Consider the following 13,643-nt stretch of genomic DNA (forward strand, 5'->3'; position numbering starts at 1 on the left):
CAGGATATAAGAGAATACAGTACAGTACAGGATATAAGAGAATACAGTACAGTACAGGATATAAGAGAATACAGTACAGTACAGGATATAAGAGAATACAGTATACAGCACAGGATATAAGATAATACAGTACAGTACAGGATATAAGAGAATACAGTACAGTACAGGATATAAGAGAATACAGTACAGTACAGGATATAAGAGAATACAGTACAGTACAGGTTATAAGAAATTTTGATAATGAGATAAGAAGCTCAAATCCACATTGAGTCCCCTGTTTTTCGAGTAAAAAAAACAGAATCATTTTGGCTTCAAATGTCTTTCTTGTGTGTTTTTGAAGTTCCCTCTCAGTATCCTGATTGTAAGGTCATGTATGGAGGGACCTGATTGGGTAAAATGGTGTCCACCTGGGGTGCAGGAGTCCTTTTCTTTATGGCGGTTGATGGAATGTCTGTGTAGGTTCATCCTTTCATTGAGTTTCCGTCTGGTTTCCCCAATGTAGCATCGCATGTCACACTTTGTGCATTGTATCATGTGACCAAAATTGGGGATGTGCAGGAGTATAGTCCCCTTATGTTATACGTCTTGTTGTGGTGGGCGGCTTCCATCTTGGGGCAGATATGTTGGCAGAGTTTACAGCGAAGTTTGGTGCAGGGTTTGGTGCCATTGTCTGTGTCTGTTCTTTCTGTAGGTAATTTTCGGCTGACCGGCTTTTGTTGTACATTGTGTGGTTGTCTGAAGGACAAGATGGGAGGTTCAGGGAAGATTTCTTTTAGCAGCTCATCTTCCGCCAATATCGGCTGCAAGTCCTTGATAATTTTTTGTATTTCTTCAAGGGCCGGATTGTATGTGGCTACCAGTGGTACGCGTGGTGATGGTTGTATCTCTCTATATTGTAGCAGTGTTCCCGTGGTGTTTGAAGGGCGGAGTGTATTTTCCTATTGATTGTCCTAGGTTTGTGTCCTTTTTCTTAGAATTTCTCAGACAGTTTTTGTAGGTGCAGGTCTCTGTCATCAGGGTTGGAGCAGATGCGATTGTACCTGGTAGCTTGGCTGTATATGACGCCTTTCTTCGTGTATGAAGGATGGAAATTGGATTTATGTAGATAGCTGGATCGGTCTGTGGGTTTTCTGTATACAGACATTTGTAGTGTGTTCCTGTTTATTGTGACAGTAGTGTCCAGGAGGTTCACACTTTCTGTAGAGAATCCATTTTGAATTTGATAGATGGATTGAATGTGTTAAAGGCGTCATGAAACTTGAGTATTTCTTTTCCTTCTGTCCACATGACGAAAATATCATAAATGTAACATTAGTATCTGTTGGGTTTGTGAAGTTGTGTGTCTAGAAATCGTTGTTCAAGGTCAGCCATGAATAGGTTGGCATATTGTGGTGCCATCCTGGTCCCCATTGCAGTGCCCATCATTTGTAGATATATGTCACTGTTGAATATATATATATATATATATATATATATATACACACATACAATATTTCTATCTGCTTTCAGGTGTGATTGTTATATTGCCCACACCTGTTACTTGCCCCAGGTGAGTATAAAGGAACATCACATGCTGGAAACAATCTTATTTTTTCACAATTTTGAAAGGGGCCAATAATTGTGTCCGGACCATTTTTGGAGTTTGGTGACATTATGTCCAATTTGCTTTTTTCCTCCCTTTTTTGGTTTAGTTCCAATACACACAAAGGGAATAAACATGTGTATAGCAAAACCTGTGTTACTGCAATATATATATATACAGAGGAGAGGAGATATATATATATATATATATATATATATATATACAGAGGAGAGGAGATATATATATATATATATATATACAGAGGAGAGGAGATCTATGTATATATATATATACAGAGGAGAGGAGATCTATATATATATATACAGAGGAGAGGAGATCTATATATATATACAGAGGAGAGGAGATCTATATATATATATACAGAGGAGAGGAGATCTATATATACATACACAAAGGGAATAAACATGTGTATAGCAAAACCTGTGTTACTGCAATCCTTTCCTGTGAGAAATACTTTCAGGGGTGCCAACATTTATGGCCACCATGACTGTGTGTGTGTATATATATACATATATATATATATATATATATATATATATATATATATAATAAATTAAATAAATATATATACATATTGATGTTTTTATTTCAAAACTTCTTGAAGTTCATTTAAAAAAATGTTTTATATAAAAAAAAGAGTAACAAAAAATGTTTTTTTACATTTTTTGGTGCAGATTGTCACTTCCTGCTGCAGTTTTACATGCGGATTAGCTCTGTACAATGCAACTAATGCGCACCCTGATTACCCAGTGTGGTTTACTGCCTGGTCATTAATTCAAATGCCAAATAAAAGGGACACTACACTGACCCCCCCCCCCCCCCCCCGGCCTACGATGGCCCCGACATACGATAATTTCAGCATACGATCAGAAGGCAGCATCAACATACGATGCTTTTGTATGTCGGGTCCATCACATAAACGGCTATCCGGCAGCGCAGACTGCTTCAGCTGCCACCGGATAGCTGTTTACGCTGCCCTGTGTGCTCCGGTGACGATCACTTACCTGTCCTCGGGGCCCCAGCGCTTTCTCTTCGGGATCCCCTGCATGGCTGTCGCTCTCCTTTGCCATCATCACGTCGCCGCGCGCGCCGTCTCGTCATCCAATAGGAGCGGCGTGCGTAGCGACGTGATGACGGCGACGGAGAGCGAGGATGCCGGGGAAGCAGAGACGTCCGGAGCGTCGGGGACACCTCGGGGACGCAGCGACAGCGATGGACGGCGACATCCAGGGCAGCGGTGAGGAGCGGTGACGGTCCGGAGCGGCTGGGACAGGTGAGTATAACTTCCTATACTTTACATTGCACGGATCCCTCAACATACGATGGTTTCAGCAAACGATGGTTCATTTGGAACGGATTACCATCGTATGCTGAGGGACCGCTGTATTTGGCAGCATATTATGGCGTGGAATATATTGCAAAAATTGGTACAAAATTCTGCGCCAAAATCTATCTGCAATTTTATAAATATTTTTTTAAGTGCAGTGTTTCCCAAACGTTGTATCTCCAACTGTTGCAAAACTACAACTCCCAGCATGCCCGGGCAGCCTCTGGCTGCCCGGGCATGCTGGGAGTTGTAGTTTTGCAACAGCTGGGGACACTTTGATTGGGAAACACTGTTATTTTGCTCCCTGTAGTATGGTATAGCTAGGTTCCCCTAGAATAGGTGGGGCTTCTTTCTTTCAGGGCATGCTGGGAGTTGTAGTTTCTCGACAGCGGGAGAGCCACAGGTTGCAGCCTAATGCTGTAGTACATATAACTATAGCGTTAGGTATATTCTGTACATCCCCCCTTGTTTGCGCGTGTGTATTCAGCGGATGATTCCGGATGGCGCCTTCTTATAATATATCCATAATAAATGGGAGAGGAAACTTATCACATCCCGGGGGAAATCTACAGCAAAGGCAAATTTAATTACAGGATTTTGTCTCCGAGGACTCTGGGTAATTTCCATTACTGGCAGAAAACTGTAATACAAACCTCCAAACAAGTAAGACTAATACACCTGACGGGAAGACATAACCGCGGGCAACTTATCACCGCCACTCCCCCCGAGGAACACTAATGCCTAACAAAAACCCTGTCCTTTATAATAATACTGCCCTAAGGGGTCCGTATTACAGACCACAGGGGGCAGTATTATAGTGGTTATATTCTTGTATATAGGAGCAGTATTATAGTAGATATATTCTTGTATATAGGAGCAGTATTATAGTAGATATATTCTTGTATATAGGAGCAGTATTATAGTAGTTATATTCCTGTATATAGGAGCAGTATTATAGTAGTTATATTCTTGTATATAGGAGCAGTATTATAGTAGTTATATTCTTGTATATAGGGGCAGTATTATAGTAGTTATATTCTTGTATATAGGAGCAGTATTATAGTAGTTATATTCTTGTATATAGGAGGCAGTATTATAGTAGTTATATTCTTGTATATAGGAGGCAGTATTATAGTAGATATATTCTTGTATATAGGAGCAGTATTACAGTAGTTATATTCTTGTATATAGGGGCAGTATTATAGTAGTTATATTCTTGTATATAGGAGGCAGTATTATAGTAGATATATTCTTGTATATAGGAGCAGTATTACAGTAGTTATATTATTGTATATAGGGGCAGTATTATAGTAGTTATATTCTTGTATATAGGAGCAGTATTATAGTAATTACATTGTTGTATATAGGAGACAGTATTATAGTAGTTATAGTCTTGTATATATGAGCAGTATTATAGTAGTTATATTCTTGTATATAGGAGCAGTATTATAGTAGTTATATTCTTGTATATAAGAGCAGTATTATAGTAGTTATATTCTTGTATATAGGAGGCAGTATTATAGTAGTTATATTCTTGTACATAGGAGGCAGTATTATAGCAGTTATATTCTTGTATACAGGGGGCAGTATTATAGTAGTTATATTCTTGTATATAGGAGCAGTATTATAGTAGTTATATTCGTGTATATAAGAGCAGTATTATAGTAGTTATATTCTTGTATATAGGAGCAGTATTATAGTAGTTATATTCTTGTATATAGGAGCAGTATTATAGTAGTTATATTCTTGTATATAGGAGCAGTATTATAGTAGTTATATTCTTGTATATAGGAGCAGTATTATAGTAGTTATATTCTTGTATATAGGAGCAGTATTATAGTAGTTATATTCTAGTATATAGGAGCAGTATTATAGTAGATATATTCTTGTATATAGGAGGCAGTATTATAGTAGTTATATTCTTGTATATAGGAGCAGTATTATAGTAGTTATATTCTTGTATATAGGAGCAGTATTGTAGTAGTTATATTCTTGTATATAGGAGCAGTATTATAGTAGTTATATTCTTGTATATAGGAGCAGTATTATAGTAGTTATATTCTTGTATATAGGAGCAGTATTATAGTAGTTATATTCTTGTATATAGGAGGCAGTATTATATTAGATATATGCGGTATTATAGTAGATCAAAGTGTCACTCTTCATACAACATACAGCTTACGACATGATGGGGCAGGGACTTTCAGAGTAAGATAAAGCAGTTTTGCACATAATTATTATTTTCATCTGCAGTATTTTTACTTTCTCTATGACATTTGTTGTGATATTTCTCTTAATATCTGATATTAATTGTTTTGTGGTTTCTCTTTTTTATTTTCTAAAAAAATTCTTCTTATCTTTTTATATTTTTGTTCTTTTAGGCAGAGCTTGGAAAGACAAAGAAGAGATGTTACTCTCTCCCAGGACCAGACTTCACGTATGGCCAGGACAGTTATCTGCGAGAGGGCGGAGTGGCGGAAGGTAGGAGCAGGCGTTGTGATGGTGACTATTGATGGCAATGCCTCCTCTGCCTTTGTGCAACTTGTATGTAAACATTAGGCCAGAATAATCGGCTATAATGTGATAAATGGTATTAACCCTACAGGGAGACATTGATGGGCTCATATACATTGTAAGTAGATAAGTATATCATAGACCTTCAGTCACAGTGATGTAAAGTGCTTTGTAAGAACAATCGCCAGTGATCGTACAGACCCCTCACAATCGCCAGTGATCCTACAGACCTCTCACAATCGCCAGTGATCGTACAGACCCCTCACAATCGCCAGTGATCCTACAGACCCCTTACAATCGCCAGTGATCCTACAGACCCTTCACAATCGCCAGTGATCGTACAGACCCCTCACAATCGCCAGTGATCCTACAGACCCCTCACAATCGCCAGTGATCGTACAGACCTCTCATGATATCCAGTGATCATACAGACCCCCGCAATCGGCAGTGATTGTACAGACCCCTCACAATCGCCAGTGATTGTACAGACCCCTCACAATCGCCAGTGATCCTACAGACCCCTCACAATCGCCAGTGATCATACAGACCCCTCACAATCACCAGTGATCCTACAGACCCCTCACAATCGCCAGTGATTGTACAGACCCCTCACAATCGCCAGTGATTGTACAGACCCCTCACAATCGCCAGTGATCCTACAGACCCCTCACAATCGCCAGTGATCATACAGACCCCTCACAATCACCAGTGATCATACAGACCCCTCACAATCGCCAGTGATTGTACAAACCCCTTACAATCGCCAGTGATCATACAGACCCCTTACAGTCGCCAGTGATCGTACAGACCCCTTACATTCGCCAGTGATTGTACAAACCCCTTACAATCGCCAGTGATCATACAGACCCCTTACAGTCGCCAGTGATTGTACAGACCCCTTACATTCGCCAGTGATCATACAAACCCCTTACAATCGCCAGTGATCATACAGACCCCTTACATTCGCCAGTGATTGTACAAACCCCTTACAATCGCCAGTGATCATACAGACCCCTTACAGTCGCCAGTGATTGTACAGACCCCTTACATTCGCCAGTGATCATACAAACCCCTTACAATCGCCAGTGATCATACAGACCCCTTACATTCGCCAGTGATCGTGCAGACCCCTTACAATCACCAGTGATCATACAGAACCCTCATGATATCCAGTGTCATACAGACCCCTCACAATGGCCAGTGATCGTACAGACCCCTCATGATCTCCAGTGATCCTACAGACCCCTCATGATCTCCAGTGATCCTACAGACCCCTCACGGTCGCCAGTGATCCTACAGACGCCTCACAATCGCCAGTGATCGTACAGACCCCTCACAATCACCAGTGATCCTACAGACCCCTCACAATCGTCAGTGACCCTACAGACGCCTCACAATCGCCAGTGATCGTACAGACCCCTCACAATCGCCAGTGATCCTACAGACCCCTCACAATCGCCAGTGACCCTACAGACGCCTCACCGTTGCCAGTGATCATACAGACCCCTCACGATTTCCAGTGTTAGTACAGACCCCTCACAATTGCCAGTGATCATACAGAACCCTCACAATCGCCAGTGATCCTACAGACCCCTCACAATCGCCAGTGATCCTACAGACCGCTCACAATCGCCAGTGACCCTACAGACGCCTCACGGTTGCCAGTGATCATACAGACCCCTCACGATTTCCAGTGTTAGTACAGACCCCTCACAATTGCCAGTGATCATACAGAACCCTTGTGAACGCTGGTACATGGCCATCTGCCTTATGTGTATGGTGGCCCCCTGACAAAAGATATGGGGTAGAGAAGGATTGACCTGTTGTATTTCAGCAGACCCAATCATTTAGTACTCACCCACCTCTCCCTAATAAAACCATACAGACATTCAGCCACACTGAGCATGTATGGGGGGGGGGGGGATAGGAAGAGATAGCAGTTACCTTACTGCTATCTAATATGCATGGCCGTCTTACAACTTGTTACAGTCTTATTATAGCGCCATATTCGATCTAGGGTGCACACAGCTGTGATACGGGGCCCTGTGGTAAGTGACTACGGCTGCGGCTCTGTAGTATGGGATCAGTTTCTTGGCCGTTGCCATCATATAACATATCATGTGACCTGTGTTTATTCTTCTCCTCCATGAACAGCCATTGGTCATTGGCGGACGGTTGAGGCCCGGGCTCATGAGAGGAAGCTGGAGAGCGATTTTGTTACCTTAAACCGGGAAGCGGTGAAATCCGGGCTGGTCACTGCGGCCGAACACCAAGCCTTCCGCAACACGCACAAGATCTGGCGCCCCGTCAACGAAGGTCGGCAGAAACCGCGCAGCCAGCGCCTCCCGCAGGACGTGACTTATGGCATCTGCACAAGGTTAGTTTCTGAAACTCAAGCAAGACCCATAACTGCAGTGATGTCACGTGCCGCCATATTGTAGGGGAAATGTTACCGTGCCGGTGAGCCTTTGGGGTCCAGAGACTTATTCTTTACAGGTTGACTATTGGCTCTATTCATCCTGATCTGCCTGTTTCAGGGAATCTACAGTAATAATCTATGTCAGTTTTTCTCAACCAGGGTTCCTCCAGCTGTTGCGAAACTACAACTCCCAGCATGCCCGGACAGCCGAAGGCTGTCCGGGCATGCTGGGAGTTGTAGTTTTGCAAAAGCTGGAGGCAACCCAGGTTGGGAAACACTGACCTATGCTCATGTAGGCAGAACAATGAGATATATGGTGTGGAGCAGCTGTAGCTATGTGACCATTCTGGGCTTATGGAAAGCTGGGTGACAACTTCAGTTATAGTGGTCACACAACGTGGACTGTACAAAGAGATTTTGTTCCTTTAACTTTATATAGTTGCTTTAGCGGGTTTCTGTACGGATAAGCAGCTCCGGCGTTCTCCATGGGAAGCAGTGTTCACCTCGCGCTTATGTTTCCCATTACGGTAGACAGAAATTGCGCGCCTCTTATCTCCCGCCGGCCCTCTTACGTCTCAGGGTTATGGGGCCATTTTAAAGCTTTAGTAGGAAACTGTGGCCACCAGGATCCAGTCCAGCAAAGTGCTTCCCTCCTGCGGACCCTCAGAACCCCCCTTAGACAAGTCTGTACGATCCGTGGGGGTCACAGCCCCCCTGAGCACCTCACATTAAGACCATTTTAGCTCTTGCTCGGCACTTTAGATAAGAGCCCATGAAGGAGGCCTGTAATTCCCATCAGGGAGGGGGCGGCTGAAGTTGACACTTAGGTCCGTAATTTGACCGCAGTAACAATTTACCGGAGTTGGAACAACATTGAAGGAGACTTATTATTCTTTTCAAACTTATGGCTTTTATATGACAATTTTTTTTTAACTTACTTTTGGTTACATGTGACCTATTCATCAAATAGTCACACGACCTTGATAAATAAATCGCACGTAAGCAAAACCCGGGAAACCCGCTTACAAAAGCATTTTTTAAAGCAGAAAAGTTTTCCCTTATGTTAATAGCCGCAGTTCTTTAGCTATCCTTTATTACCAGTAGCGTTGCTGTAGAATGACGGGGAGAGGGGGGGCGTACCGCATCAGGTGACCCCCTGACTGGCACTAAATAGCTGCACTCCGACTATCCCGCAACAACCCGTCCACCATCCTCAGAAATTAAAAAAATATTAAAAACATACTATGCCGCACCATGAATATCCGTACTCTGGAGGCTTTTTTGTTTAATTTTGAGCCCGCATTTTGTGACGTTGGTGGGCAGAGTCTTGCGTCGTTGCGCTGAGGCCGGAGTTTACGTCAGCAAGGAAGACAGCGCAGAACCAACAGGCACGTAAACAATAGTGAAGCCACAAAAAAAAAAAAAAGTCTCGGTACGTTACCCGCCCCAAAATGTGCATGAAGCTGTATTACTATGGATGTTTCTTTTTTCTTAATAGGGTACGCCGGTGGAACTCATTTTTTTTTTTATGAACTGGTGCCAGAAAGTTAAACAGATTTGTAAATTACTTCTATTAAAAAATCTTAATCCTTCCAGTACTTATTAGCTGCTGAGGAAATTCATTTATTTTTGGAACATGGCGCTCTCTGCTGACATCACGAACACAGTGCTCTCTGCTGACATCTCTGTCCATTTTAAGAACTGTCCAGAGTAGGAGAAAATCCCCATAGAAAACATATGCTGCTCTGGACAGTTCTTAAAATGGACAGAGGTGTCAGCAGAGAGCACTGTGGTCATGATGTCAGCAGAGAGCTCTGTGTTCCAAAAAGAAAATAATTTCCTTTGTAGTATTCAGCAGCTAATAAGTACTGGAAGGATTAAGATTTTTTTATAGAAGTAATTTACAAATTTATACCAGTAACAAAGAAAAGGGGTCCGGCAACTCACAGTCAGACGCTAGCTGCTAGTCGACGAGAGGTCCGTCCATGGGGCAGGAGAGAGTGAGGGAAGCTCAGGAGGCGATTAACCGGTTGATTTCGTGCACATGCACTTCATCCGGCCTCAGAGGCATGTGCACGAAATCAACCGGTTAATCGCCTCCTGAGCTTCCCTCACTCTCTCCTGCCCCATGGACGGACCTCTCGTCGACTAGCAGCTAGCGTCTTACTGTGAGTTGCCGGACCCCTTTTCTTTGTTACTGGTATTTATTGAATTGCACTAATTCTGTCCAGGCACCACTGTTACGCAGGACATCCTTTATGTATATGAACTAAGGATCGACCGATTATCGGTATGGCCGATATTATCGGGCGATAATCACGATTTTGGGCATTATCGGTATCGGCAATTATCTTGCCGATAATGCCCCGCACCGCCCCCACCGCACCGCGACCGCCACCCCCCCGACCTGCCGCACCGCACCCCCGACCCACCCCCCACCGTGATGCTGGGCGGTATACCAGTATGGATTTTTGCCCATACCGCTATACCAGTCGGGCCCCTCCCCCACCCTCCAAGTCAATAAAAAAATTAAACTTACCCGTAATGGGGGTGGTCCGGGCCATCCATCCTTCCTTCCTGTAGTGTCCGGGTGAAGAGTGAACCGGTCCGGGCTGTCCTTCTTCTCCGGCGGTCATCTTCTCCACTCCGGGCAGGCTCCGGCCTAGTACACTGCATAGACGCCGCTACGCCATGACGTCAGGTGCCTCGCTGCGCACGGGCGTCACTGCGCAGCGGCGTCTATGCAGCGTACTAGGCCGGAGCCTGCCCCAAGTGGAGAAGAGGACCGCCGGAGAAGAAGGACAGCCCGGTCCGGTTCACCCTCCACCCGGAACGCCTCCGGACACTACATGAACGATGGATGGATGGCCCGGACCACCCTGACAGGTAGGGGGAGAGAATGATCTGCAGCGGTGTTGCAGGGGGTTAAATAGCCGATAACTTATACCGGAATATCGGTATAAGTTATCGGATATCGGCCCTAACCTGCACCGATTATCGGTATCGGCCCTAAAAAAACAATATCGGTCGATCCCTAATATGGACTACCACTATTTTCTTGGATATTTGTGGGACCTCTAGTATTTGAATTTATTGCATTTTTTAAAGACCGTTAGGTGCCCTTGCCACAATCTTTTTCTACTTTATATTATTAATTTACAAATTTGTTTAACTTTCTGGCACCAGTTGATTAAAAAAAAAAAAAAGTTTTGCACGGGAGTACCCCTTTAAGGAAAAATGTTAGTGCCACATATGGGTTATTTACGAGGTCTGTAAAAATTCTTACACAATTATTTTGTGCATTATTTTATTTTAACACAACATTAATTTTAAAATATAGTGTGTACGCCAGCATGTACGTGTCCTAAAATTAACAAGGTTTATTATTAGTTATATAATTATTTTTTTCTATAATTAACATTAATGTAGTAGCTTTGTTTCCTGATGCAGAACAAGAACAGTTGTTAACCTCTTAACGACCAAGGACGTAAATTTACGGCCTGATGCTGCAGGACATATATTTACGTCCTTTACATGACCTCGAGCATCGGAGCGATGACCGGATCATGCGCGGCTGGTCCCAGCTGCCGATCACAGCCAGGGACCCGCTGGTAATGGCCAACATCCGCGATCACGTGGATGTCTGCCATTAACCCGTCAGATGCCGTGATCAGTACAGATCACGGCATCTGCGGGAGTGCGGTCAGAAATATGGATGATCGGATGGCCCGCAATGCTGCCGCATAGATCCGATCATCCAGAACGGCAGATGGAGGCTCCCTCACCTGCCTCCACCACCTTCCACGGGTCTTCTGCTCTGGTCCGATAATACTGATCAGTGCTGTGCCCTATGCATAGCACTGAGCAGTATTAGCAATCGAATGATTGCTGGGGACTATTAAAGTGTAAAAATGAAAGTAAAAAATAAAAAAAAGTAAAAAAAATTTTTTTTAAACATCCCCTCCCCCAATAGAAATTAAAAATGTCCTTTTTTCCCCATTTTACTCCCATAAAGTGTAAAAAAAATAATTAATACACATTTGGTATCGCCGCGTGCGTAAAAGTCCGAACTATTAAAATATAATTTTATTGATCCTGTATGGTGAACGGCGTGAACATTAAAAAAATTGCTGCTTTTGTCACATTTTATAAAAAAAAAATTATAAAAAAAAATTATAAAAGTTTTATATACACAAATGTGGTATCAATAAAAAGTACAGATCATTGCGCAAAAAATGAAAAAGTTATTGGTCATCAAAATAGAAGGATTTAAAATGTACTAATTTGGTTAAAAAGTTTGCGATATTTTTTTGAAGCGCAACAATAATAGAAAAATATGTAATCATGGGTATCATTTTAAAGGGGTTCTCCGGTGCTTAAACATCTTATCCCCTATCCAAAGGATAGGGGATAAGATGCCTGATCGCAGGAGTCCCGCCACTGGGGACCCCCGGGATCTTGCGATCACGCCCCCTCCCATAGGTTTGCATTGAGGGGCGGAGCGTGACGTCGCACGGTGGCGCAGGCGTGACGTCACACGCCGCCCGCCCTGTGGTCGCCGGTAATCAGTCCCGGAGCGAACACGCTTCGGGGACTGATTACAAACGGGGTGCCGCGTGCAAGATCCCGGGGGTCCCCAGTGGCGGGACTCCTGCGATCAGGCATCTTATCCCCTATCCTTTGGATAGGGGATAAGATGTTTAAGCATCGGAGAACCCCTTTAATCACCGTAAATTGTACGGTGTGAAAACGAGCCCTCATACTAGTCTGTGGATGAAAATATAAAAGAGTACGATTTTTAGAAGATGAGGAGGAAAAAACGAAATTGCAAAAATAAAATTGGCCTGGTCCTTGAGGTCAAAATGGGTGTTAATGTCCTTTTCTGCGGATGCACTTTCTGTAAGCCAGGTTGGACCTCTGTCTATGACATTGTTTAGCACAAAGCAGAATTCTGTAACCACACCTCAAACCACATTCTTCCCTAAATGTCCCTATATATATGAGGGTCCGGTCAGAGGGGATGACTTCACTCCAGGGGTGGGCTAGAGCTCAGAGACAAAATCCACCCACACCTCCTGAGACAGCACCTGCTGAGACAACACCACAGTGACCATGAGAGGACTACACAACTTCCTGTCAGGAGAGCAGGAGGAGTCGGGAGCTGCTGAGACAACATCACACTGACAATGAGAGGACAACGCAACTTCCTGTCAGGAAAGAGGAAGGAATCTAGGAGCTGCTGAGACAACACCACACTGACAATGAGAGGACAACGCAACTTCCTGTCGGGTGAATTATGAGAAAAACATGCTGAAGCCAGAACAGTTAGTGATAGTACGATATTAATAAGTTATATGTTGTGGGATGATACTTTTATTTAAATAACATTTTCTGATATTGGAATACCCCTTTAATAAGACCATGGGAGCTGTAGTGTGGCCATATTCTTTGTCACCCAACATTCTCAGAAAAAGATATAACTAAGAAAACAAGTCAGTGCACAAAAGCACAGCTCATGTAAGGTATTGGCGCTCAGTCCAGTTCACTTAGTAAAACTTAGCTGCAGTACCAGTCTCTGCCTGTGGATAGGTGTGGTGCTGTTACTGCAAGAAAGCAGCCATTTTTGTCTAATCATGACTCTCCTAATAGCTGGAGGGTTAACACAACCAGGGAAGACTCTTTAAGACGAGGAGACGCGGGCGGTGGATGGTAAATGGGGCTCTGCAGATGCAAATTGAATGGATTTTAAAATGGTATTTAATGACGATTTTCATAGCTGA

General features: G+C 43.3%; 2 protein-coding genes across 2 annotated transcripts in view; one reads left to right on the forward strand and one right to left on the reverse strand.

Moving 5' to 3' along the window:
• LOC130290572 (transcription termination factor 1-like) overlaps positions 1-13,643 on the reverse strand; it is a 234,798-nt gene that overhangs the window by 118,575 nt on the left and 102,580 nt on the right. The gene's annotated exons all lie outside the window — the stretch shown is intronic.
• The window catches only part of CFAP77 (cilia and flagella associated protein 77), a 130,704-nt gene that overhangs the window by 77,218 nt on the left and 39,843 nt on the right, over positions 1-13,643 (forward strand). The window contains exons 2-3 of the mRNA XM_056538408.1: positions 5,312-5,411; positions 7,599-7,821. Coding sequence (XP_056394383.1) covers positions 5,312-5,411; positions 7,599-7,821 — 323 coding nt within the window. The remainder of the gene's footprint in view (positions 1-5,311; positions 5,412-7,598; positions 7,822-13,643) is intronic.

The sequence above is a fragment of the Hyla sarda genome, chromosome 9 (genome assembly GCF_029499605.1).
Source record: "Hyla sarda isolate aHylSar1 chromosome 9, aHylSar1.hap1, whole genome shotgun sequence".
In the NCBI taxonomy this organism is placed as follows: domain Eukaryota; kingdom Metazoa; phylum Chordata; class Amphibia; order Anura; family Hylidae; genus Hyla; species Hyla sarda.